A 27,400-nucleotide genomic window follows, 5' to 3' on the forward strand; every position below is an offset into this window, starting at 1 on the left:
AAAAATCCTAAATCAAAGTGCCATATGCCTAGGGCAGTGTTGCCCTAGAAAAGGTAAGGTGAGCTCACTGAAAACAAGCACAGATGGTACTGTTCTCAGTCTCTTCCCACTCCCCAACCTCTTTCGCACTTTGGCCATCCAAACTCCTTATGGTAGTTTTGTCACCCTATTTCAGTAGCTCCCCACCCTTGCCAGTTGTTTGCTATTTGATGAACTATTCCTAGAGATAAATTCGGAATAGTCTGTTTTATCTAAGTCTACCCTCCCTTTTAGGCCAGCTCCTAGGAATGGTGTTAAGTGCAGAAGGGAACTCCCCTCTTCCTTTCCTTTCTCAGCCCTTGCTATATTTTTGAATCACCTGAGGGCATTTTTTTAATACTATGCACAGGCCCCCCCTTATGCCGATTAAATCTGTATCTCTAAGAGGTGATGCTCAGGTTAGATATACTTTAAAAAGACTCCCAGGTGATTTTTAATAGTCCCAGTTGATGGCCCCTCAAAAGTGGGTAGAGGTCATTAGACCATTTCTCCTTATTTCTGCTAGCATCCTACGATTGAGTTTAAGGCTTAGATTTATCTATAAGGAGAAGAGAGGTTTTGCTGTACCAACTGCTACAACTAGCACTATCAGTGTTTGGTTAAGTACCATTGTAGTTAGTTATAAGTGGAAGACATGTAGTACAACAAAGCATCTAATATAACCCTCAAAGCTACAGAAAGTTCTACAAGATTTTAAAATCTCATACCTTAAACAATGTAAGTTAACAGAAAAAAGTCAAATGACAATTTTAATAGACTTTAAAACAGTGTACAAGTATAAAACACTGGTTTTGTATTTCAAAAGTTGGAGGAAGATATCCAGTCATTAAACAGTCTACAAAACATATGCCAGTAAGATTACATAAAAGACTATGTACAATATAAAAAGAGCTGAAAACAGTCTTCACTGTAAAAATAATTTAAAACAAATTCTTCAATTTAAAATATCATCTATAGCACAAACACACATCATGCAAATGGTAAACTAAATATACTGCATTCTTTAGTGTAGCCGAATAAATTCAGATTGAGACATCTTTTACGGTAGAGAAATGTCCATTCAATAAAATTTTTTTCTCTGGCAGTAATGGTCCTGGCTGGGTATTTTATCCTTAAAGAACAGCTATGTTTCAAACTTTTTATTTAATTGTAATAAATACTAAACATAGGAATACTTTGTAATTTGGGAGTAATGCTGGGTAAAGGTCTGGAAAAGAAATGCTTACTGTGCAATTTTATAAAGTATGAACTTTTCTGAAAGGCTAGAAGCTTCCACAGCTGAGAAAGTTGATCTCTAGTTTTAAGGCAGGCTAAGCTTTTAAATAAAGACAGACACGTTATTGGAACTAGGTTCATTCATTAACTGTTCTGCTGTTACAAGCTACATCATGTTCATCTCCATAATACTAGGCTAACAGTTTGGTGTTTATTACACCAAATCCTCCCAACAGGAGACATGTACTTACTGGCTGAGTTATAATTGACATCTTATTACTTTGGAACTGTATAATCAGGGGCCTGTTGCTCTCGTCATTAATGGAAAAGAAAAGCAGCAGTCCAAAATATTACACTCTCCCCAGTTGAAGTACCATTATTATAGATTCATAAAGACTTTGCATATTCACACCTTGGCAGTTTAATACTTGTGGGAAAGGATCAGTGCATGCTCTACCACAGTGACAGGTATTTAAACAATGGCAAATATTCTCAAATTAAGGGGACCCAGACAGGCACTATTGTTTCTAAAGCAACTGAAACGTTTCCAAAGCATTTATTTGTTTTTCAGGTTAGTTTTATGAGCCAATATAGACATTACTACATGTCCACAGGAAGTACAAAAGCCATCTTCATTTGAACAATACAATATTCCTGAAACTCTTAGCACCAAGTCTTACTTTAAAAAGCTAAGACAACTGAGTGCTCTCCCACATATTGTTGACTTCCCTCTACTCACATTGCATGTCATGAGATTTTTAAAAAGTTAGCTGCCACAAGTTTTTGAAAATGCCAGTGTTTAAAAATAGGTAATTGTGCTAATAAAGAATCAAAAGTTTAGCAGAACAGAGATTTGAGGGTTACAAAGAAAAGTGTGAAAATACCATTCTTTGGTCTAGATAAGCTGTTCCCTTTACATTAATTTAACATTCCAATGGCTTTTTTGAAAACTTTAAAATGTTGAAACTTCACTAGGCAAAAACAAAATTATATATACAGATGGATGTATCATACAAATGAACTTTTAAAAGAAAGTCTTGACCAACAGCTGATTAAAGATACTTAGTACCTTTCTTTTAAAAAAAGTTAGTGTTGAGTGTACAAGTACAGAAATAAGGAAGTTAAAAATTACGCATGAAAAAAACAATCTAGTTTACCAGCCTATAAATATTACACCTTTCTGGTTTCCTTGCTCTATTGAGTTCACAAGTAAACATTCATTTTGACATGCTAAAAGTTCCTAATGCTGGTGGAACAATTCCTGTACCTGGACAATTATTACATTATGATTTGTTTGATGAATAGTTAATGTCCGTTGCTTCCTGTTTCGTGGATATAGTTTCATTAACTGCCTCTTGATCACTTCCATCAGCTCTAAATCCAGTTCCTCCAGCTCTCTCATTAACATCAGCATCATCTTCCAAACCATTGTAGAATTCTTCAATCTCACTTTCATCCTCCATGGGTTCTTCTAAACTTGGACTCTGGCATGTTCCACTATCACTATTACTGCCACAAGAGCTAGAGGATAAGACATCTTCTTCAGAGTCTGAATATACCTCAGCGCCATGGAAAATGTAACGATTTGGTGGTAAAAACAGATACTGATTACCTGAAATACAGTAATAAATGAGAAGTAAGTTATTTCTAGTTTTTTAAGACTAACTTGGTCTCACTGGGCAGTCTGGAGTAACTGTAGGTTCCAGCTCTGCCTCTTGCCTAAGTATCATTACTAGAGGCTATTTCTAGTGTTTTTAAAAAACAAGCTATCAACTAAGTGCTGGGTGCAAATCTTAGTTCTGCCACTCACCAGTTTTGTAAATTAGGGTGGTTATCTCTCTTTGCCTCAATTTTTCTCACCTAGAAAATGAAGTAATTTTCACAACCCTATGAAGTTAGTGTGAAAAAATGCAAAGAATCATGTTGAATAAAGGTTACTTAACGAACTCCTTTGAACAGATTTGATGAGATGAAGTATTCACAGCTCAGCCTGCATTAGATAAGGTATATTCAATGAACATGAATTGGCTTATCTAAAGGACATACTATGCTTTCAAAAGCATCCTCATTAAATATTTTCACATCACTTTGCCTGCCTATTATAACCTAAAATTAAAATAGTTTGTCAATAACGGCTTCACCACCTATTCAAAGTGTAGTCTGTACACACTAGCATCACCTGAGTGTTTGTTATAAATTTAGATTCTTGGGCCCCACCACCCATCTACTGAATCAGAATCTATTTTTACAAGAGTCTTATACACGCTGAAGTGTGAGAAGCACTGATCTAGCATTGGACTTGAACTTCAACCCTCTCCCTAACTTGCATTCACAGTATAAGATTTGACTTGTGATAGTAAGGAGAGTTCCCTCCCTCTCTCCCCTAAGCTATGGCCCCCAGGTCAAGAGCACCTTCTCTAAGATGTTCCACTCTTAAAAGCATCGGTTTGAAGGGCTGGCCCCATGGTGTAGTGGTTAAGTTCACACACACTGCTTCGGCAGCCCGGGGTTCATGGGTATGCATCCTGGGCATGGACCTACGCACAACTCATCAAGCCATGCTGAGGCAGCATCCCACATATGAAATAGAGGAAGCTTGGCACAGATGTTAGGGACAATCTTCCTCACCAAAAACAAAAAACGAGAAGAAAGAAAATCTATCAGTTTGAGTCCAGGAATACTAATAAAGTTCTTAAAAATCACAATGTAAACAAAAGAAGCTAAATTAAATTTGACCAAGCTGAGACTTTTAAGAGAATGGGTGGGAACCCTAAACATTAATGATGAAATGTTTTCTACACTGAAATTCACAAGAACAAGTAACTTCTAACTTAAGTCTGTTTTCACATGTAATGACAGATTCACAAAAGCCCAACTACTACACACTTGATCTGGAGTACATGCCATCTACCAAGCCGACCTAAGTTTCTCTTCAAAATAGCTTTCAAACTTTAATTATCCCCATCAAGACCCAGTTCTCTGGTCTGAAACAACCTAATATATGTGACAATTCTGATCTGAACCCACAAAACTGATTAATCCACTCACAGATCACAAATTGCAGTGTGAAAACCACTTACTTCCTTCTTTTTCAAGAGAATACATAATATTCTTCAGTTTTCTAAGCCACAACTATTAATTTTCATGATCAGAGGAGGGTGTCAAGTACTTGTATTCTACCTGCTAACAGAAAATAGGGCCATCTCCTTTGAATCACACCCGCTTAGTCTTTTAAGGAGTCCCAACACAGGTTGTCTTCCACTTTTCTTTCTATAGTTTTGGCCCATCTTCTAAAAAATGCTTTGTTCTGCTCTGGCCCCCCCGAAGAACTGAATAATCTATTTCTCAGCCCAAATACCCTACACATGTCTAGTTTTGCCCCTTTCTTGGCAACCATCAAGACAGATTTAAAGCTTACCTCATATATGCTCCCACTTCCTTTTGCCTTGACCTCACAACAGAAATAGTGGCAAAATAAAATGAGTAAAGCCTAGTGGTCATTTGGTTTTAACAGCTATAATTTTATACCCTACGTCAGTTTTCTTTTTAAATTCTCACAATGCTATCAAGTATGTGCTATTTTCTTCCCATTTTACAGATTGGATTAAGAAACAGAGATTAAATGACTACCCAAGGTAGATCTGAGACAGCTCAGGTCTAATTCCAAAGCCTGCACCTTTAAGGCCTAAATGAGTAGAGTAAAACCAAAGTATAATACCAAAGAGACTGCTCCATGTTTAATTTTCGTTTCCTGGGGCAAAGAGTTCTTTGTGTGTGACCCATCTGTCAAAAAGATATTCAAAGAAAATCCCCAGTGCAAAAAGTCTTCCAGTGCATACAGAGACCTTGTATATGGTAGAAACTTGTAGGGGCCAGCCCCGGTGGCCTAGTGGTTAAAGTTCAGCACACTCTGCTTTGGTAGCCTGGGTTCGGTTCCCAGGAGCAGACCTACACTGCTCTGTTAGCAGCTGCGCTTCTGCTGGCGGCCCACATACTTAGAAAGAGATAGAGGAGGGTTGGCATGAATGTTAGCTTGGTCAAATCCTACTCAGCCAAAAAAAAAACCATATTACCTGACTAAATCAGTAACAATTTTTCTACTTCTGACTTGCCACATTTGCAAACATAAGCATTCTAATGCCTTTTCTAGTTTCCCCTGGGAAGACTTCCCCTACTTTTAACTCTCTACTTATTGTTCAAAACCAAAGTCAGGAGTTAGATTTTCTGGAAAGCCTTCTATACCTAAATCCCTCCAAGTAGCCTCTACCTTTTTTTAACATCACCTATTTTTTAATCACCTATTTTTATAATTATACACAAAACATCAGTAGTTTGTTGTCTCTCCAGAACTTGCTACAATGCTTACTATGGAAAAGGCCCAAAGGCTTATTCGACTGAACTAAAATTCATTTACAGCACATGCTTAGAACTTGTCTAAATTTGTCAGTTTTCACCCTGGATGGTAAATGGAGTGGGACTTAATGTTTAAGTCATACAAGACTGTTGCTTCTTAGTTAAAGAGCGCATGTTTTTTATTTTGATTAAATTAAAATTTTTTGCCAAAAATGCTGCTTGGACTTAAACACTGATTTCCAAAAAGTGATTTCATCTATGTTAATTTAATACTAATTGGTAAAGACTTCCCATATGTCAAAACAGGGTAGATGCTATTCCTAATATTCAGTGGAGAGGAATCGGAGATTTTCTAGATCTGAGATAACACAGCACAATGGTTAAGAGGATACGCTCTGAGGATAGACAGGAATCCAATCTGGCTCTTCCGTGTCCCAGGTGTTAATTGCATGGGATACTTAACCTCTACTGTACTCAGTTTTCTCACCTGTAGCAGAGTAGTAGTAATAGTTCCTAACTCATGAGATTAAAATCAGATAATGTGTATAAAACAGCTGACCCACAGTAAGCACCCAATTCTCAGGCATCATTTCTACCCGCTAAAGCTCTCACCAGACAACAGCAGAGCTCTCAATATTTCTCAGTTTTCTTTTCAATTTAGTGCTTATTCTCTAGAAAAACACAAGGTATAGGGCACACTTTATAAATTAAACACTATTTCTCCCCCATACTATGTAAGATACCAGTGTTTATCGTTCTCTAGCTTAAATTCTCAACTTTATAGTTTCTCTAAACACAATCAACTGTTACATTCAGCTGCATAAAGCTACCCTGTCAACTAACCTGCCAAAATTGCTCATTTCTTGGAAATATCTTGTTACAATAATTATGCCTTTAAAATGGCTCAACAGCCTTTCTTACCATCAAGCCGTTTACTAATCTGCTCCTTTGCGAGTCTAGCTGGCCAGCACTTTCTTACTGCTTCAGCAACTGAAGTTCTTTCATTTTTCTCCCCAGTATCAGAGCCAACATTCTTCAAATACGGACTTCCCAACCGTTCAGTAACACTTTGAAAGCTCCTATTAGATGTCTGTACTTCCTGTGATTTTTCTTCCATACAATCTTTTGATTTGGACACATCTGGATCATCAACATTACTCTTTGTTGCTTGGTCTAAAAGTGTGACAATCACGGAAGAATCTGGTGGTGAAGTTCTTTCTGGTGAACTTGAGTCTTCTGAAATATTAAGAGGTGTGGGTGGCAATTCTGACAAATGAGCCAACTCTCTTTGTGTTCGTGGAGGTTTTTCAGTAATTTCTGAAAGCTTTATAGGGTTGCAGCAAAGTTTGGCATATTCACCACCTAACCTATGACACAATTCATTAATTATGACATCACAGTCTCCAAGAAGCTCTACATCAAAATGCAGATGAGGCAAAGGTTCCCTATTAATTAATATCTGAGGCACTTCATGGGGTATGGAACCTAAAAATAGGGCAAAAAATAAAAGAAAAAGGGAAGGGAAGTAAGCTCATAAAACCACAACAAATACACTATGCAAAAGTCTAATATGCTCCTCATACCAAAAAAGAAACCCACCACTAATACTTAACCAAGCCATTACATTTCATCAAGCTAGGGAGTAAAAAGATGAGCAGCTAAGCATCTTTTGTAAAATTTCAGGTTCTGCTCCTGTCACCTGGTTACTCCTGAGCAATCTTTTCAGACTTTTCCACTCTGTACCTCAATTTCCTTGTCTGTCTATTGGGGATAACAACAGTATTTGTCCACCAGGTTGCAGTGCAGATCAAATGAATCAAAATATGTCAAATGCAGAGAAGAGTTCTTGACACATAGTGAGTTATTCTACTGAAATAGCTCCTGATAAAGAGAGTGAAAATTCATACAAGTCTATTCTCCACTATTATATACTTGTTTACATTTTTTAAAAATTACCTCTGCCTATCCCCAACACACTATTATACTACCCCACAAAAAGCTCTTAAGAATTTCTCTGCCTTGGGGCCAGCCCTGTGGCTTAGTGGTTAAGTTCGGTGTGCTCAACTTTGGTGGCCCAGGTTCAGTTCCCAAGCACAGACTCATGCCACTTGTTGGCAGCCACGCTGTGGCAGTGACCCACATATAAAATAGAGGAAGACTGGCACAGATGTTAGCTCAGGGTGAATCTTCCTCAGCAAAAAGAAAAAAAAAGAAAAAATTTCTGTGCCATACCTCTAAAGAGAAAAAAATAACTCAAAAATAAAGGAGCTTATACAGTAGGTTTTCATGTTTTGTTTAATTACAAATTGTCTCATATTCTCCTTTAATAGAATTTCACAGCTATTTAGGATTAAACTGCTAAAGCCACCATATATGGGATAAGGAAAAGATGCATAATTGGAGATTTTAACTCCATTTTTCTTCCAACTATTTACTGTGGCTGCCTATTTGATTGCTGCTGTAGGGGTCTAATTTCATTCTCTGGTTAAGGGTTTGATATTCTCTCCTGTCCTCCTTCCCTCACTTTTTAGGGCACACTTGAAGCTACTGAATGAGTCCCTCTATCTTCCTCTCTCTTGCTTCCTCACTAGAGGGAGAAAAAAGGTAGTATGAGAGCATGTATTACAGAAATATTCCTAAGAAGAGTAATAGGGACTTAAATTGTATTTGAGCATTTTTATACACACAAACACCCTTTGGGTAAAGCAGATCCACATACAATAATTATGACAAGGCAGGACTGTTATTCTTAGAAAAACAATTATTTTCAACCCCAAAATTCTATCTTAATGAGTACATTACACTTCCACCAAGCTATACATTTGAACTTACTGAACCTGAAATCAATTAAATTTGAAAGATCAACAACTATAATCAAATAAAGATAAAAAATACATAGATTAAGGACTGTCTCCTAGGTGTATGTAAAGTAACTCCTGCCACATTAAAAAACATTCTGTTGAAAAATTTAAGTTGAACTGTTGCCCTTTGTCTTAATTTTTCATATACATTAGAATTTGACATTACTTCTGTTTTGACAGCCCTCTCCCTCCACCAAAATGTCAGATTAACCAATCTTCATTAATAAGAATGTCACCTAAAAAACAAAGTTTGGCTCTTCACCACTTTTAACCAGAAACAGAATAAGATCACTGGAGTCTATTCTACAGACCCACAACTCAGGGCACTACATATACAAATGTTCACTCAAGATCCTCACCCACTTACTTGGAATTAGTGCTACTGGTCTTACTTTCAGGGAAGACCCAATAACGATGAGGAGATCAACTTCATCTTTGTCATACTTCATGGCTCTATGAAACTGTTCTGGTAAATTTTCACCAAAAAAAACAATCTCTGGTTTCATGATAGCAAGTGGTTCATCAGCTGGGCACCTGGGACATCGAGGAACCACCTGTGTGTTCCAGATTTTGGTTGAGGTAGGGAAGAGAAGGGAAAGCCCAAGTTAGAAATAGTCAACATTTTCACACTTCCTAAGAATGTATTCAAAGTTATCCAAGAAAACAGAAAAGCTGTGGATAAAAAGGGAAAACTGGATACAACCTAAATGTCAATGTCAACTGTCAATAACTCGTTAGTTTATTAATATACAAAGAAATACAATGTTGCTATTATATCTGTAGACTTACATTTGATATTCAAGAGTTCACTGTCTATTAAAGAAAAAACCAGCATGTATATGTAGGTACATACATGTACACACGAGACTTAGTCCTTTAACAAAGTTTGTAAGACAATGATTTCATTTTAACATGCTGTCCTTCTCTCATAATTACAGTCATGCATTGCTTAATGACACGATACATTCTGAAAAACGCAGTTAGGTGATTTCGTCGTCATGTGAACATCACAGCGTGTACTTACACAAACTTAGGTGGTATAGCCTACTACACACCTAGGCTATATGGTACCCACATGGGACCACCATCATATATTGTGTTCGTTGACTGAAACATCATGTAGTGCATGACTGTATACGATTAACTATACATGCAGCTAAACACAAAGAATTTATTTCTGGGTGGTTTTTATTCTCTGCCATATTTTCCCTTATATTTTTTGCTAGTAATTTACACGAAATACTTTTACAATAATTTTTTAAATGTTTTAAAGTATTACCACAACTATCTTAAGATTCCAAATCTGAAAGGCACTACAAAGGGAGAGTAAGAAGAAAAACTAATACTGCAACACTTTATGATCTGGATTTTTATTTTAGGCTTAGTTATTAAGGAGCCCATTTCATCATTTTAGAGACATTATGCAGCAATGTTTTCAACTTAAAGTATTGAGAGGTTCTTGTGTAACTTCACCAGAATTCCCAACGATAATACTATTCCTGGATCTTTCTGTATCACATAAATACTTTCAGAAAAAAAAGGATTTGGAGGCAAAAGAAGAAACAGATCAGAGACGTCCAAAAATATGAGTGATAAATTACCTGATTAAAAATATCTCCTCGTACAGCTTCACAGTCAACTTTGTATTTACAAATCAGGCAAGACGCTGTTGCAAAGGAACCTAAAACAACCAACATAGGTATGCTTTATTAAAGGAACGTTTTCATTTCTTAAACATCACAAAGGTTATAATATAAAGTTTGACATCAGAAAAGTTAGTGATTTTAAAATTTTAAGAGACTCTATGGGAGCATCCGGGTGATGAAGCATTAAAATAATTATATAGATAATAAATAAGGAGAGGATCCAATCCTCAATTGCTGAGAAACTGATATAATGATGCCTCCTAAAGCAACTCCTTTCAATAAAATAAACCAACTCCTCCAGGGGTAAAACTCTGCAGAGGTGGAAAGTTACAATTATACTAGCTTAATAATTGTGTTTTAAAAACAGTTTAGATACATAAGAAAATGGTCTGTTCAAACTTATTTTAGATTGAAAGTCTTTTAAATTTGTGAAACCTGTACATCTCAACTACTCAATTTCTTTGGTTTCCTAAAATAAAGATGTCATGTTTTTTCATACATAGCTAACATTACTTTTGTAATCTAAAAGGTTATTTAAAAGAATTTAATGGAATGCAATTGCTACATCTTTTGAAATTCAAAAGCACATTAATATCTGACTTTTTATACAAATAAGTGTCAAGGCCAATACTTCTAGTTTCATTGTTTTGCATTCTACTTTTAATTTATCTACAATTGGTCAGATAACATGATTAAATAATACGGCTTAATCTTCATTCCTGGATGGCAGCCCACTTTCTAATCCTAATTTTTCCTATAAAACTAAGTAACAGAAAGCAATTCTGAAGTTTACTAACCGTGACACTGAATTATCCTTTGGATTCCTGCAACCTGTTCCAGAGTATCTATGTTCTGAGTATAGTTGCGAAGTAGTTTTCCTTCCTTATCTGACAAAGCTATGAATTTGTGACAGAGAGATGGCTGGAACTGTCCAGGATATATTTCCTATATAAAGCAAAAGGCAGAAAAAAGATTAAAGAAATACGTGTAACAGATGTTATATGTTTAGGTTTAACAAAAATCTACCAAATGATAATCCCCCATGTATAAATAATTTAAAAACTACATGAGCATCTCAAAGCATCTAAATGGATGCAACACACACCTACAAAAGATTATTGCTATAATATGTATAGCAATTAGTGAACTGGGCCCCTTGAAGAAAAGGATAAAGTCAACCCACAAACATAATAGATATTTTAATATAAGTCAGAAGAAATACACACCTTAGGATATATCTAATTTTTACTGGCTGCAAATTCAGAGTTTTTTTTTTTTAAACGGGGAAAGTTTAAACTGAAATGAAAAATATCAAAGGTATGGTGACTTCTAAAACTAAAAAAAGGCACTGTCAACATAATATTAAAAATTTTTGATTCATCATTTACTATAAATATCAACCTGTTGGAAGTTTAAAGCTAAAGTTTTAATTCCTTACCAAAATTGTTTTCCTTCCACTGCACAGGCACATACTGGTATAGTAATGAGTTGCTCATGAATGTTGAGTTGCTGGATTTTGTGTGTGTGTTTTTCCCCCCAAATAATGCTTCAATGCTGTTTCTTCTTTAAAAACAAAGAATTCAGATATACACATGGCAAAAAGATCAGAGAAAAAGTATCAATTTTGGTCCTCTCAACTTTTGACAGTGTTTTTATTAAATTTCATTTAAGTGACTATGGCAAAGGAAGTTTATTCTGTTTTCTTTAAAGTAGTGCTACCTACACTTCCTTACTATTCATTACAGCCTCTAACCTATTATAATGCTAGCAAAAAACTAGACACAACCATATGTCCATCAATAGGGGACTGGTTGTAGAAATACAGTACATCCATAAGTGGAGTATGCAGCCATTAAAATGAATGAGGGATGTCTCGATGCACTGACCTGGGAGATGGTCCATGACATGCGTGAAAAAAGCAAGTCAGTCACCAGTGTGTATAGTTTGTTATTGTTGTGTTGTTATTAAGCAAAAATGGAAATTATATGCGCATGTATATAGATATATTCATATAACATAAAGTCAGGAAGCATACAAACAAGCCATAAACAGAGGTGGGGGAACTTTCACTTCTGATATCATACGAAAAAGTTTAATAAGATTATGGATGACTTTTAACCTATTTAATATTTCAAATTTAAAAAACACTATCTACAGGGATACCTTTTTGGTAAAAATACTAAGTAAATCTCATAACTATCACATACATGTCCATATGCTGCTAAAAATTTGTGTTATACAAAAATCCAAAAATTTTGTCTTATTCAAATTTTTATGAATTTCATGGACAACTGTGCAATTTAAGAAACAGACAGTGCATACAGAAAGAAGTAACAAGTGAAGAGCATATCAAAACTAATGTTTATAGAAAACTGAAAGCCACATTATGTTTTGAACCATTGGGTTGTGCTCTATTAAACACTCAGGATGCTTTGTTCTAGTACATTCACGTTTACATTCAGAGGATTAATCACAGAATTTTATTAAAGCTCCCTCTGGAAATAGCTGTTAAAATATTTTAACAAGTATCAGAGTATACTAGGCAACAGATAAAATAGGATTTAAAGTAGTGAGGAAAGTGATAACAGCAGGCCAAATGTAGAACAAGAACAAATGACTGCCTCTGGAGCAGCGTCAGGGAGCCAGAGAACCGAGACTCCAAGACTCCACCCTCTTGGAATGAAGGTTTGTGTGCCTTATCATCCCCTGCCCCCCTTTTTAAGGGGGGGAGGAGGTAAAAAGCACAAAGATGTGTGGGACACTAGATTCAGCTCTACACAACAGTTCAGGGTAGTTTAGCCCTTAAAGTTACAAATCCATTCCTGTAGTTGGGGATAATTTGTGAAGAATTTTTTTGTATTATTTTATAAGGCTTTTATGTGTTAGAACCTAAGTGATCGGAATCTTGACTTTGTCTATTTTATTTCAAATATGCACTGGACCATGTCTGAATCATTGGATTTAAAAACTATGTTCAAACTAAGGGATATAATCTGAAATAATGAAAAAATTACTCTGGAAGAACCGTTTTAATAGAAACTATTCCTACGTCAGGTTCTTAACATGAAAAGTTTGCTAAAAACCAAATGGCTGGGGATACAACTTTCAGATAAAGTATGGATTAATTCTTCCTGTGACATGCTACTCTGCTCTAAGACAGGCCATCGCAAATCTGAACATCCTAAATCCTATTAAGGAACCAATCATGAGGGCCCAGAACAACTATGTGGGCTGGGCCATTCTTTTACTGCCACAGGGATCTTTACAGATTTGAGTGGAAGCAGAGCTGGGACCAAAGGCTCAAAAATGCTATTAAAAAGACACGTTACTTCCACACAGCTGTGTCCAGAAAGATGCAAACGATCCAGTAATTGGTCATAGGCAACCAATGTGGTCAAAACTAAACCTTAGAACTATCTGCCATAGTGAGTCTTCATGCAGAAATAATGGCGTTCCTCCAGAGGATGCTCTCTGCTTGGTTTCTTCCCCAAATTTCTAGCAATATGAATGAGACCCCAGGCAAAGGCAGGAGTGTTAAAGGACTCATCAAAGTTTGACATGCCACTATTTGCTGTTATCTCCTCCTCCTACAGTAAACAGAGGGGGGCAGTAAGCAGAGTTGGTAAGAAACTAGAAGGTAAAGTCTCCATGCTGCCAAAAAAGAGAAGTAAAACTGATCCATCCTGGTAAGGAAAATCCTCATAATCCCTTGTCTGGTTTCATTCATTCCAAAAAACCACACTTGAATAGGCTACTCAATATCCTACCTAAACAATACTTACAAATTAGTCACCTGGCAAAAAAATTCAACTTCTTTTGTTTTTTTTTTTTAAGTCTGGTTCCCTGAGGAACTCAAGGTTCAGCAAACTTTTTCCACCCAGGGACACCACAGAGTCAATATTTAAGGCTTTGTGGGCCATACAGTGTCTGTCCATATAGTCCCTGCTGCACCACTCAAATTTTCCACCGTAGTGCAGAAGCAGCCCGAGACAATATACAAATGACTGAGCATGGTTGTGTTCCAATAAAACTTTACTTATGGTCACTGACATTAGAACTTCATATAATGTTCATATGCCATGAAACACTGTTCTTTTGATTTTTCCCATCCAATTAAAAATTAATTCTTAGCTCAAAGGCTGTACAAAAACAGGCAGTGGGCCACATTTGGACTAAGGCCAACCCCTTTACTAATCTAATACAAGAGAATTTCAATTAGTCAAGCTATTAGTTACCACTTAAGGAACTTTCAATATGTACCAGGCAAAACAGGAGCACTTTATTATAACGCTGTAGACGAGGCTGAGGGCTGGTTTCTACACTTCAGAGAGTTGTAAAGGAAAACAAAGAATATACGACCAAGCTCCCATGTGGTCACAAAGGTCACATTTACTTCCTGGCCTTACACAGAAAAGGTTTGCTGGTCCTACTGTAGACATATATATCCCCATTTTGCAGATGAAAGCTCTAAAGCACAGAAGTACAAGTTATAGAACTAACTTGCCAAAAGTCACAAAAGCCAGTAAGTAGCAGAGCTGTTATTCAAACCCAGTTTTGATACCACAGTGCGGCTCTTAACCACTATGCAATACTGCCCTTTCAATTTTTGATCCCTCAATCTCAAGTTTCCTTTTTTCTTTTAGGCTAAGCACCATTTCATTAGGGTACTACAAACGAGTCCAGTAAGTACACTTCATTTTGCACTTCTTCATGGGATTACTGGAAGCTGGAATTCCAATCATCCTCTAACATAAAAACACTCTTCAAGAACACATAATGTTGGCCAGGCCCGTGGCCTAGTGGTTAAGTTTGGCGCACTCCACTTTGGTGACCTAGGCTCGGTTCCTGGGCATGGACCTATGCCACTTGTCAGCAGCCACGCTATGGCAGTGACCCACATACAAAATAGAGGAAGATTGGCACAGATCTTAGCTCAGGGCAAATCTTCCTCAAGCAAAAAGAGGAAGATTGACAACAGGTAGCAACAGATGTCAGCTCAGGGTGAATCTTCCTCAGCAAAAAAAAAACTCATAATCTTCCCACAAATAAGTATAAGCAAAGGATCCCAATGGAATAAAATAGTTAAGAACAGATGATCTAAACATATACACGTGGCTAGTAGTAAAAAGCAGTTATCCACACTAATAAAAACAGAACACTAATATGATAATGAAAGATACTAATTTTTTATATTAAACTGATAAAGTTTTGACTGCCTTGAAAACAACTCTAGATAGCCATTAATAAAAAACTGATTTAGTTGGTACAACTATAAAACAATACTATGCAGCCTTTCCTTAAAAATGAGGTATATCTGTTAAGTGCCATTATGAAACTATTTCCAAGAATATTAATGAGAAGATAGAGAAAAGGGTGTGTGATTCATTTTTAAAGTATTACTAGAAACTTAATACCCTCCCCTATACACACACAAAGAGGTTTACTTTTTTTTTTTTCTGGAAAGCTACCCAAGAAAACATTTTACCGTGGTAACCTCTGAGAAAAGAGATTAAAGGTAGGGAAGACAGAAGGGAGAGGCAAACTGCTGTTTATGTTTTGTACTGTATGAATTTCTTTTTAAACAACACACATTACATACTTTTTAGAAAATATTTTAATCCTAATAATATACTGTGGAGGGTTTTTTTTTGGGGGGGAGGATGGTATGCTAAATCATCCTTCACATACTTCTGATGGGAGGACATTTTACTCAACCTTTCCAGGGAGCAATAAAGCAAAACACATCAGGACCTTTAGCATTTGTTTTCAGGAATTTATCATAAGAACATTGGAAAACATACCAAAAAGGACAATTATAGCAACACTATTTGTAATAAGATAAAGTAAGAAACATCTAAAACATACACTTGCAGGATTAGTAAATTACTGTATACCACTTGATGAACATAAAAATATATCTAGCTCTAATACTATACTTATATTTGTACACATGTAATCCACATACGAAAAGGTATTAACACATTTGTCTTCAGGTGAACAAAACTGTGGCTTTTTTTTGGCTCACATTTTTCGATTATCAGGTAATGACCTGGTTTTAAGATTCCTTAACTTTATAACTACATAATCTGGTATTTTTTGTACATTATCATTAAAGTGATAATTTATTGAATAAATAAAAAGATACATTTTTGGAATTAAGTTCATAAAAATTCAGTTCATATTTCTCCCTGTACTTTTTCTTGAGTTTTAATAACTGGGGGAAAGAACATTCACTGAATTCAATATGGGATAGCAACCATACTGTTTGAACAGTCTTTTTTTTTTTTAATTCTTTTATACATCCTCGGTTTCACCTTCACTGACTCAATACACCCACTCATTTTTATAAACAACATATTTCAAGTGAATTATTTTAGACTCCTGAGAACCATGACCACAACTCATTGTCAATTTAAGCCCTTATTATGCAGGAGGATAACAGTTCAGAACACGGATATATAGCTTTAATGTTGGCTCTAACTGTTCTTGTGTAAAAGAATTCAAAGAGGTACCACAGCTAGGCACACTGTAATACACTGGTTCTCAAACCGGGAGCAATTTTGCAGGGGACTCTTGGCAATGTCTCGAGACATTTTTGAGTGTCAAGACTGGGGGTAGGAATGCTAATGGCATTTAGTGGGAGGAGGCCAGGGATGCTGCTAAAGATCCTACAATGCATAGGAGAGCTGTTCATAGCAAAGAATTATCCACCCCAAAATGTCAGTAGTTGAGAAATTGCTCTAATGGGCCAGTAACCTTTTTAACACGCCTCTCCATTACTTGGAATTTCCAGTCTAAATCAAATCTAAGTTTCTTCCCAATAATTATATACAATCAATGGCTTGATACATGTGTAGAAATTCTTTCCTTCCAAAATGTCTAAATTTCACCAGTAATACTTCCTGTTTTCATGGCTTCATATTAAATTTATTTTCTCTCATAACTACCAACAATCAAAAACTATCTTAATGATGGGGCTGGCCCCGTGGCTGAGTGGTTAAGTTTGTGCGCTCCGCTGCAGGCGGCCCAGTGTTTCGTTGGTTCGAATCCTGGGCGTGGACATGGCACTGCTCATCAAACCACGCTGAGGCAGCATCCCACATGCCACAACTAGAAGGACCCACAACGAAGAATATACAACTATGTACTGGGGGGCTTTGGGGAGAAAAAGGAAAAAAATAAAATCTTTAAAAAAACAAAACTATCTTAATGAACTTTCTGCCTAGTACAGCAACTAGTAGGAAATTTTAAGTTATGAGTATTTTATTCATGAAATATTTTAACAATCTAGTAAAATATAACAATATTTACATACCCTCCCCATCCTCCATTTCTGGATACTACGCTTCATTCTTTGTCCTTACTAATTTCTCCTGAAACTTTTCCCTCATTATTCATTTTTACATCCAAATTAACTCAGTCTCTCCTACCTATTACGTGCTACTTCAGCAACTACAAGCTTTCTTTTAGGCAGTTCCTAATGTGAGAATGAAAGTACAACAGTTCTATACGAGTAACAGTTATAAAGGTTAATTAATTTATTTAGCTCTTAGCATAACTTAAATGAAAACTCAGGAAAGGAATTAAGCAAAATTAAATTTATATAAACAAGATTAGAAAAGGCTGCACTTTATAAATGACTGAATTTATTTTTTCACTTTATTAACTAATAATAAAAACATGCAAAGTTCCTAAAACTTTTAGGGAAGTGGAAAATGCTGCCCCTCCAACCTTTTCTTCTCCCAGGTGGTATAAAATCTGTACACAGTGGTTAAGAACATTAACAGTTAACAGTATACCATTTTTACTGTAATTCACATATTTTATTTTCTCTTATGCACTGTCTAGATTTCTATTAAGTGCATTTTTAAAAGTTCTTGTAGTTTGTCTCTATCAAAGTAATTCTAAATTGCTTCTACAGATTCTTGCATGTCAAAGCTGGTTTAAGCTAAAAATGAATACCCAGTTTGTTCATTAGATAACTAAGGTTACAATCTTTCTCAACCTTGCTATTCCTATTCTCACTTACCACACTTTTTCTAAGTGTCAGGTTACTACTTTACCAGGCAATTTAGTATATACTTAAGTAACAGGGAAAAATGTTGACAAGGTGGTTTGGGCAACATGATTTGTTTCCCCTCAGAACACAGAATTTACAGCAAAAATCTTGTGAGCATTATATAAATGCACCAGTGAATTAAACTTTTATAATAAGATATAAGACCACAGTAATTTCTAGTTACCTGCTGGCCTTCTAAGTGTTAACTTCTGCTACCTAGAGCTATTATAATGCCAGTGTCCTAGCTCCAATTCAGGAAACCTATAACTAAGTGCTATTTCACTGGTCTTCAAAATCAGCAAGTAGTACCACTAGCAGCAGTATGTTAAAAGAGTCAATCTTCATTAATTCACAATCTGGTAATTAAGAAAAATAAAACCAAAGAAACTAACTTTACATTATTTATTCAATTCAGTTTGAACCAGATGTCTCTTCTAAACGCTAGATAAAAATAACCATCATTACTGCTGATACATGAAGTGTTCAAAGTTTTCCTAAGTTTCAAGGTGATTTTTGGAAAAATTAAAAATTCTTTTAGGAGAAAGCTCAGCTAAACAAAATTAGAAATGAAAGAGGAGAAATAACAACAGAGACCAGAGAAATACAATGGATTATAAGAGAATACTACAAAAAACTATATGCCAACAAAATGGACAAATCTAGAGGAAGTGGATAAATTCTTAGACTCTTAGAACCTCAGAAAGCTGAATCAAGAAGAAACAGATAATCTGAATAGACCAATCACAAGGAAAGAGATTGAAACAGTAATCAAAAGCCTCCCAAAGAATAAAACCCCAGGACCAGATGGCTTCCCTGGGGAATTCTACCAAACTTTCAGAGAGGATTTAATACCTATCCTGCTCAAGATATTCCAAAATATTAGGGAAGATGGAACACTTCCTAACACATTCTCTAAGGCCAATATCACTCTGATACCAAAGCCTGACAAGGACAACACAATAAAAGGAAAACTACAGGCCAATATTGCTGATGAACAGAGATGCAAAAATCCTCAACAAAATTTTTGTAACCTAAATTCAGCAATACATCAAAAGGATCATACAGCATGGTCAAGTGGGATTCATACCAGGGACACAGGGATGGTTCAACATCTGCAAATCAATTAACGTGACACATCACATCAACAAATTGAGGAATAAAAATCACATGATCATCTCAATAGATGCAGAGAAAGCATCTGACAAGATCCAACAGACATTTATGATAAAAACTCTTAAGAAAAAGGGGATAGAAGGAAATTACCTCAACATAATAAAGGCCACATATGACAAACCCACAGCCAACATCATACTCAATGGGCAAAAACTGAGCGCCATCCCCCTGAAAACAGGAACAGGACAAGGATGCCCACTATAACCACTCTTATTCAACATGGTGCTGGAGGTTTTGGCCAGAGCAGTTAGACAAGAGAAAGGAATAAAAGAAATCCAAACAGGGAGTGAAGAAGTGAAAACTTTCGCTGTTTGCAGACAACATGGTCTTATATACAGAAAACCCCAAAGAATCCATCAGAAAACTAATACAAATAATTAACAACTACAGTAAAGTTGCAGGGTGCAGAATCAACTTACAAAAATCAGTTGCTTTTCTATACTCTAATAACGAACTTACGGAAAGAGAACTCAAGAATACAATTCCATTGACAATCACAACTACAAGAATGAGTACCTAGGAATAAATTAAACCAAGAAGGTGAAGGACTTATACAATGAAAACTATAAGACATTACTGAAAGAAACTGATAACGACATAAACAGATAGAAAGAGATTCCATGTACATGGATTGGAAGAATAAACATAGTTAAAATGTCCATACTACCTAAAGCAATCTACAGATTCAATGCAATCCCAGTCAGAATCCCAATGACATTCTTCATGGAAATAGAACAAAGAATCCTAAAAGTCATATGGGACAACCAAAGACCCCAAATTGCTAAGGCAATCCTGAGAAAAGAGAACAAAGCTGGAGGCATCACAATCCCTTACTTCAAAATGTACTACAAAGCCATAGTGATCAAAATGGCATGGTACTGGTACAAAAACAGGCACCCAGATCAATGGAACAGAAATGAAAGCCCAGAAATAAAACTGCACATCTACGGACAGTTAATCTTTGACAAAGATGCCAAGAACATACAATGGAGAAAAGACAGTCTCTTCAATAAATGGTGTTGGGAAAACTGGACAGCCACAGGCAAAAGAATGAAGGTAGACCACTATCTCATGTCATACAGAAAAACTCAAAATGGATCAAAGACTTGAAAATACGTCCTGAAACTAAACTCGTGGAAGAGAGGTAGTACACTCTGACATCGAACTTAAAAGGATCTTTTCAAATACCATGTCTTCTCAGACAAGAGAAACAAAAGAAAAAATAAACAAGTGGGAGTTCATCAGACTAAGGAGCTTTTGCAAGGCAAAAGAAACTAGAATAAAAAACAGAGACAACCCACAAATTGGGAGAAAATATTTGCAAATCATATATCGGACAAGGGTTAAACTCTGTAACATATAAGGAACTCACACAACTGAACAATAAAAAACAAGCAGCGCGATCAAAAAATGGGCAGAGTATACGAACATTTTTCCAAAGATATACAGATGACCAATAAACACATGAAAAGATGTTCACCAGGGAAAGGCAAATCAAAACTACACTAAGATACCACCTTACGCCTGTTAAAATGGCTTTAATCACTAAGACTAAAAATAACAATGTTGGAGAGGGTGTGCAGAAAAGAGAACTCTCATACACTGTTGGTGGGAATGCAAACCGGTACAGCCATTATGGAAAACACTGTGGAGATTCCTCAAAAAACTAAAAATAGAACTACCATACACCCAGCTATCCCACTACTGGGTATCTACCCAAACAACTTGAAATCAACAATCCAAAGTAACATATGCACCCCTATGTTCATTACAGCACCATTCACAATAGCCAAGACATGGAAACAATCCCAGTGCCCATCGACTGATGACTGGATAAAGAAGATGTGGTACATATAAACACACAGACACACACACACACAATGGACTACTACTCAGCCAGAAAAAAAGACAAATTCATCCCATTTGCAACAACATGGAAAGGACCTAGAGGGAATTATGCTAAGCGAAATAAGCCAGACTAAGAAAGACAAACACCATATGATTTCACTCATATGTGGAATATAAACAAACACGTGGACAAAGAGAACAGTTCAGTGGTTACCAGGGGAAGGGGGTGAGGGGTGGGCACGAGGGGTAAGGGGAGCACTTATGTGGTGACAGTCAACAAATAATGTACAACTGAAATCTCACATTGATGTAAACTATTATGAACTTAATAAAAAAACTTCTCTTAGTAGCCTGAAAATTTTCAAATTTAGTTTTCAGTTTTAGCAATTAAGTCATATCCAAGAAATTTTAATATAATTTCCCATTTTACTTTAATTCCTATTTATAACCACAGTTGGATAAAACAAAGTATTTCTTTAAAGATAGACAGTTTAAACTACCACCATTTATTCTGAATTTGCAGAGCTTTTCCTATCATTATGTAAATAGACGACATGGTTTGAAAGTAGCTGGAGTCACCCTTTAATTAAAATTCAGGTTCATCTAATTTCTAGATTCACCAAAAAGTAGTCACTAATACAAAAGACCTTTTCAAATATACTAAAGTTTAGCAGTAACAATTATATAATTTCTTTCCACAAGACTAAACTATAGGAAACAAAAGTTTTCTACTGGCTAAAATCTCTTGGGCATGGGATAACAACATAGTATCAAACTATACTCTAGAGCAGAGCTGCCTAATAGAAATATAACGGGAGCCATGTATGTAATTTTAAATTTTCTAGTAACCACATTAAAAGTGTGAAATTTTCGTAATTTATAACCCATTAGCAAAAGTATTATTATTTCTACATATAATTAATATTTGTTAATATATAAGAAATAAAGTTAATAATATTTCTATTTTTCCCATACTAGGTTTCCAAAATCTGGTATGTCTTCCATACTTGCATCACATCTCAAGGCACTTAGTAATCGACAGCCCCATGTGGCTAGTGGCTTCTGAACTGGACAGAGCAGAACACAGCAACCTTAACTAACATGCGACCTAAGAATCTTCTCCACCCCTAATTACAAAACTTTCAGGCACATCCTCATGTGTTAAAACCTGGCCACTATGAAACATATCAAAGCAGATGTTATAATTTTATGACCCATAAAAAAATACTAAAAACCAAAACAATGATGTTCCTTCACATGGCCTACCAACCTCTAAAACAGTCTGGATAATGTAAAGACCATTACTGAAGTGCAAATTTCAAAAAATGAAATAGCCTCTTCTTTGAAAATAAGCTCAATCCTAAAATGAAGAAAAGTAAATGACAGTCCCTTTTGTGAAGAAGGGAATTCTAACTGAAATGACTTTTCAATGCTCTTACTCCACTACAGTACTGGTACCCAATTTTCCAGTAAGCTTTGGAAGCCTGAATGTGAACAAAATACTTTTTCATGAGTGGAGGCCAAAGAGACAAATAGAAGAGTCCGTAGTACCTTTGCAAACTTGAAGAATGGTCTTGGATCTTTCCTGAAATATTCAATATCAAACATTGCTTGAGGATCTGGAAGGTCTGGGAAGTCTACTGCAAGGCGAGCATAAATACCATCTCTTGACCTGAAGTCAGGTATTCCACAAGAAACAGAAACCTGAAAGATGCACGGCATAATTCGTACCATTACATCTTCCACCTCCACCTTTATAATTACTAGTTTCTTATCATGCAATTAGGGAACAGTTGAAAAGTATTTTAGTTTGAAACTTCTTTTTGGGGAAGAGATATACTGCCCTACTATAATTTCAAATAGAAATAAAACACCCCCAAAACAGCATAATTAAATCCACCATATATTCCATTCATAATGGGGTAAAGAATTTTCAGTCAGGCTAATTTTAAACCTTTAAGCATTTAACCAATAAATTAAAGCAATTGCAATTTGAGAAGGCAGTAACTATTTCAAATTATTTTAACTAGAAAGCAGGCAAGAATTTCTATTACAGTCAAGTACTTCCAAAGAAATCTCTCATCTGGTCAGGCTTCTTCTACTACTTCAAGAACACTACATTTCTGTATTTACTTTAAAAACTATGCTGTACAGTATTTTGGCTCTTAATTTTTAAGAACAGATTTAGACACTATGCTTTTTCTACAAATAAACTGTGATATTTCAAATAGGGATTTCAGAAGTTATCTTTTCGTTTCACAACTTTACCAGAGTTGACTCCACTTCGACCTCAGAGTAAAACAGACTTGTCTAAATCACATCTGGGAGCAAAGCCTAACTATTCTTGGTGATCATTTAAGATTAACTTACACCATCCCTTAACTCAAAAGGGCAAAAAGCAGGACTGAATTTTACTCCAGCAGTTGCCCTGGTCACTAACATACAATACACGATAGCCTTAGGTAGCTAGTTCACTGCAACCCTAAGTGGGGCAACTGAAAAATGTCAAGCTACCACAATCACATCACCTTAATTTAAAATGGAGGGGAGGTAGGAATCTGTTACCTTCCCAATACTAACTTCTTCACTTGTGAATACCAATTAGGTTCCTGGTTTCCCTAGGAAGATCAAACAAATACCCAATTTCTCCATCAGACCCTGAGACACTTTAATGCACGCAGAATTCCCTGCATCTCCTTTAGGATCTGTGGTATAATGTAGGCAGAAATCCTGCCTTAACTCCACTTACCTACTGTGCTAATAAAGAAAAAGAAGCAAATCTTTTTAACGTTGTTGGAGAGGTTCTTAAAAAACTGGACCAATTTAGCAACTGCTGCTACATTCACTTTTTAGCAGTTTCCAAACACAATTGCCCATTATCACCTAAGGATAAATTCTTCTAAACCAGAAAAACGTTTAATTGGAAAAGGTGTAAGAAAAAACATACACCACCTCCCCCTTTTACTAGTGTTTTATACATCTTACATACCCCAGCTCCAGTTAGAACTATTATTTTCTTGCACTCTTGCAGTAATTTCACAGCATCTTCAATTGTATTAATATCTTTTCTTTTTTTCCTTTTTGGTGGTTCTGAAAGGATATTAATAACAATCTGCCACAGTGTCATATCATCCAATTCAGGTGGAGGAATTGTTTCTGGTAGCAAATCTTTAAGAATTGTTCGAGGATCTGTGCCAATCATGAGATGTTGCTGAACAAAAGTATATGGACCTATATTAAGGAGGAAAAGATTTACATCAAATCCGCTTCTGAGGAATTAAAAATCTCATTTATTTTCTGAAGTAATGAATTAGCAATCTTTAAGGTTTTTTGCAAAGTAAGAAAATGCAATATAAAGGTATTTCATTCTCACAGCATTTTCAAAGGTAATGCTACACCCCAATGAAATTAGGGAGGAGATTGAAACGAACAACTGGGCCTGTCCCTTGAGCTATAAAACACCAAGTACGTATTTTGAGAGTCTAACTACTAGAATTCAATTTCTATGGTTAAAATCTAGAAAAATATACCATAATGAATAACAAAAGAATGTACAAAAAGGTTCTACAAATCAATATAGGAAAGATCTTACCAGTCCTGAAAGCCCATACTATTTATCATTAAAGACAAAAAAAAAAGAGAAATATATAGATAAATATCTTGTTAAATTTTTCTAGCAATAATCTTCAATTTGATCTTAACTAATCTCCCAAAATGATACACACAATACTGCTATTTTTTACCCTGAAATTTCTTAGATCCGTTTCCTAGCTTGAGAAAACCAAAATACAGTCAGTAAATATTATAGACACCAAAGAGGAATTAATCATCACTATGTTTAAACAGTTGCAGCATTTTTGAAAGATTGAGAGCTGATTAAGAAAAAGATCACTTTCAAGACGGCCATGTTATAACTTTGGTATAAAAATCTGATAGTGTTCTTTACTTCAAAATAATTTCCCATTTCATCCACATACTTAATAAAAATTGACCTAGCACAAACTACATGCCAGACACTTTTCTAGGCACTGACAAAACAGTATACCAATCAGACAAAAATCCCTACCCCCATGAGGCTTATACTCTAGTACAGGAAACAAGACAATAAAAAAACGTTAAGAAGAAAAATTTAAAAGGGATATGAAGTGAGGGAACCGGAATTAGAGCATTCCACACAGGGGGTATATGCGAAAAGGACACCAGGTGTGAGAAGCACCGGGCTGAGAAACAGCAGGGCCAGCTTCCATGGGCCAGAGCTCTTTAAAAATGAAAACAGAACAAAGCTAGACTTTCCCTAGAAACAGAAGCTGACATTAAATCTCAGCAAGCACTAAAGAACCTCATCACTGGGTTATAAGAGGGCAGAGAATTATACTTTTAGTTGGCATAAAACTAGAATACAAAGAAAAAGACATTTACTCTCTAAAGTTGTGAAACCATACCTATCCGTGGCCTTGGGGTCCAGTCACTAGAGCTTGCATGTGAGGCTCTATCATCCTCATCACTTTCACAAGAATGAAAACCGTTGGTGATTATTTCATCACCAAACAGAAGATCATCTGCAAAAGACACCAAAAGTAACTCGAGCCTGCTGAAACAATCTGCATCTAAAATGTATGAACATCTACAATGCTTATGATGCAACGATTTTCACTGAACAAAGCACTTAACATTTATACAGCCCGTGTAAAGAATGCCCACTAGGTCAGCTTTCACAGTTCACAGGAGCAGTATATCCTCGTCTTTAGGGATTCTGCCCAGAATCTAAAAGTTTCAGTTCATCAAAATCTAGAAATAAATTAGGTCTACCTAATCAAAACACAAAAAGTAGTAATCTAGTTAGATTCAATTTATCGATCACAAATGGGAGTTCATGAAACTTGTCAAATAAAAATTTACCGAAAAAGTCGTTCAAAGGTAAGTACAGCAATTCGCACTTCTCTTATGTAACACCAAGCATACAAAGATATCTTTGCATTATTCGTTTCCCCTAGTAAACTGTGTTTCTTGAAATCAGGGGTCGCTTTACTAATCCAGTCCCTAATGCACACGCTGTTACCTTTACAGACGGTCAAATGGTCTATTGAATACTATTAACTGCACCACAGTAGGGTTATCTCTTTAGGTAACGTCTTTATGCTGTTCAAATTTTGCAGGCTATGACTTTAGAAATAGTTTTGCTTTTTAAAATTTAAAACAAGTTTAAAAATAAAGATCAACTGCACTGTTACCAATTGTCAAAAGTCACCAATTGCACAGGTGTCAGTTTACAAAGACGACTGCAAAAGGTCGATGCAAGGGAGAGGCAAAAGTTGCAGATTTAAGTGTGCCAGGGAGGCCGGGGGTAGGAGCAAACGATGTTTAACAAAAGTAATATGTTAAAAGAGTAGGAGGAGAGAGAAACTTATTTTAAAACCGACTGCAAGAGCTTCCCGGCCCGGCGGCTGCGCAAAGCGCGAGGGCGCCGGGCGGGCCGCGGACTGAGGGCAGGCGGGAGAGGCGGGAGAGGCGGGAGGGGCGGGAGGGGGCGAGTGCGCGGGCCGCTCCCGAGCCAGGCCAGCGGCCCCGCAGGCGCGCAGCGGAGCAGGGCCGGGGTTGGGAGGGGGACGCCACCGAGCCAGCCCCGAGGCTCCAGCCCGCGCCAGAGACCCCCCGGCCCCACACCAGGAGGGGCCCCGGGAGAGGGAGGAGGGGATGCGCAGTCCCGGCCGCCCGCGCCCTGCGCACCTCGGTACCCAATCGCCGCCGCCGCCGCCTCTTCCTCCTCCTCGCCTTCGTCGTCGTCGTCGTCGTCGTCGTCGTCGAAGTCGTCGGCCGGCGGCGGCTCCCGGGACAGGGCCTGTAGGCCCAGCCCATTGTCTCCTCCGGTCGCCGCCGCCTGGGCCTCCCGCTCCCCGCCCGCCACCGCCGCCGCCGCCGCCGCCGCCGCTGCCGGCCCGACCCCGGCCGCAGCCGGCACCTCATGCTCAGGGGCCGCCCCACCGGGCTCGCCCGGGCTCTGCCCGAGGCCGGAGCCGTCTCTGCGCGGCCTCTTGCGGAGCGGCTCCCCGGCGGGCGGCGACGCGGCCTCCCTCTCGGCCGCCACCGCCGAGGGGGAGCCGCCGGACTGAAGGGCGAGCGCCGCCTCGTCCGCCATCTTCCAACTGCCTCTCTGGCCCACTCCCTCGCCTCCTCTGCTCCCGCTCGACTCGCGGCACTGGCGCCCC

At 37.1% G+C, this 27,400-nt stretch overlaps 1 protein-coding gene across 1 annotated transcript; it reads right to left on the reverse strand.

The window, feature by feature from the left end:
• Positions 1-761: 761 nt before the first annotated feature.
• On the reverse strand, positions 762-27,400 carry SIRT1 (sirtuin 1). The gene is made up of 9 exons (XM_046653459.1): positions 26,922-27,400; positions 25,637-25,753; positions 24,184-24,425; positions 22,746-22,898; positions 10,912-11,059; positions 10,070-10,149; positions 8,836-9,022; positions 6,529-7,092; positions 762-2,866 (listed from the first exon to the last, which is right to left on the reverse strand). The coding sequence occupies exons 1-9, from the start codon at positions 27,328-27,330 to the stop codon at positions 2,538-2,540; spliced, it is 2,229 nt and encodes a 742-aa protein (XP_046509415.1). The 5' UTR covers positions 27,331-27,400; the 3' UTR covers positions 762-2,537.

The sequence above is a fragment of the Equus quagga genome, chromosome 2 (assembly GCF_021613505.1).
Source record: "Equus quagga isolate Etosha38 chromosome 2, UCLA_HA_Equagga_1.0, whole genome shotgun sequence".
In the NCBI taxonomy this organism is placed as follows: domain Eukaryota; kingdom Metazoa; phylum Chordata; class Mammalia; order Perissodactyla; family Equidae; genus Equus; species Equus quagga.

Coding starts and splice junctions, on each gene's coding strand:
- SIRT1 (XM_046653459.1), bottom strand. CDS start 27,330: ATGGCGGACGAGGCGGCGCTCGCCCTTCAGTCCGGCGGCTCCCCCTCG. Junction 11,060..22,745: donor CATTCTTCAAGTTTGCAAAG/GTACTACGGACT, acceptor TGCTTTATATAG/GAAATATATCCTGGACAGTT. Junction 2,867..6,528: donor GATTAGTAAACGGCTTGATG/GTAAGAAAGGCT, acceptor ACTGTATTTCAG/GTAATCAGTATCTGTTTTTA.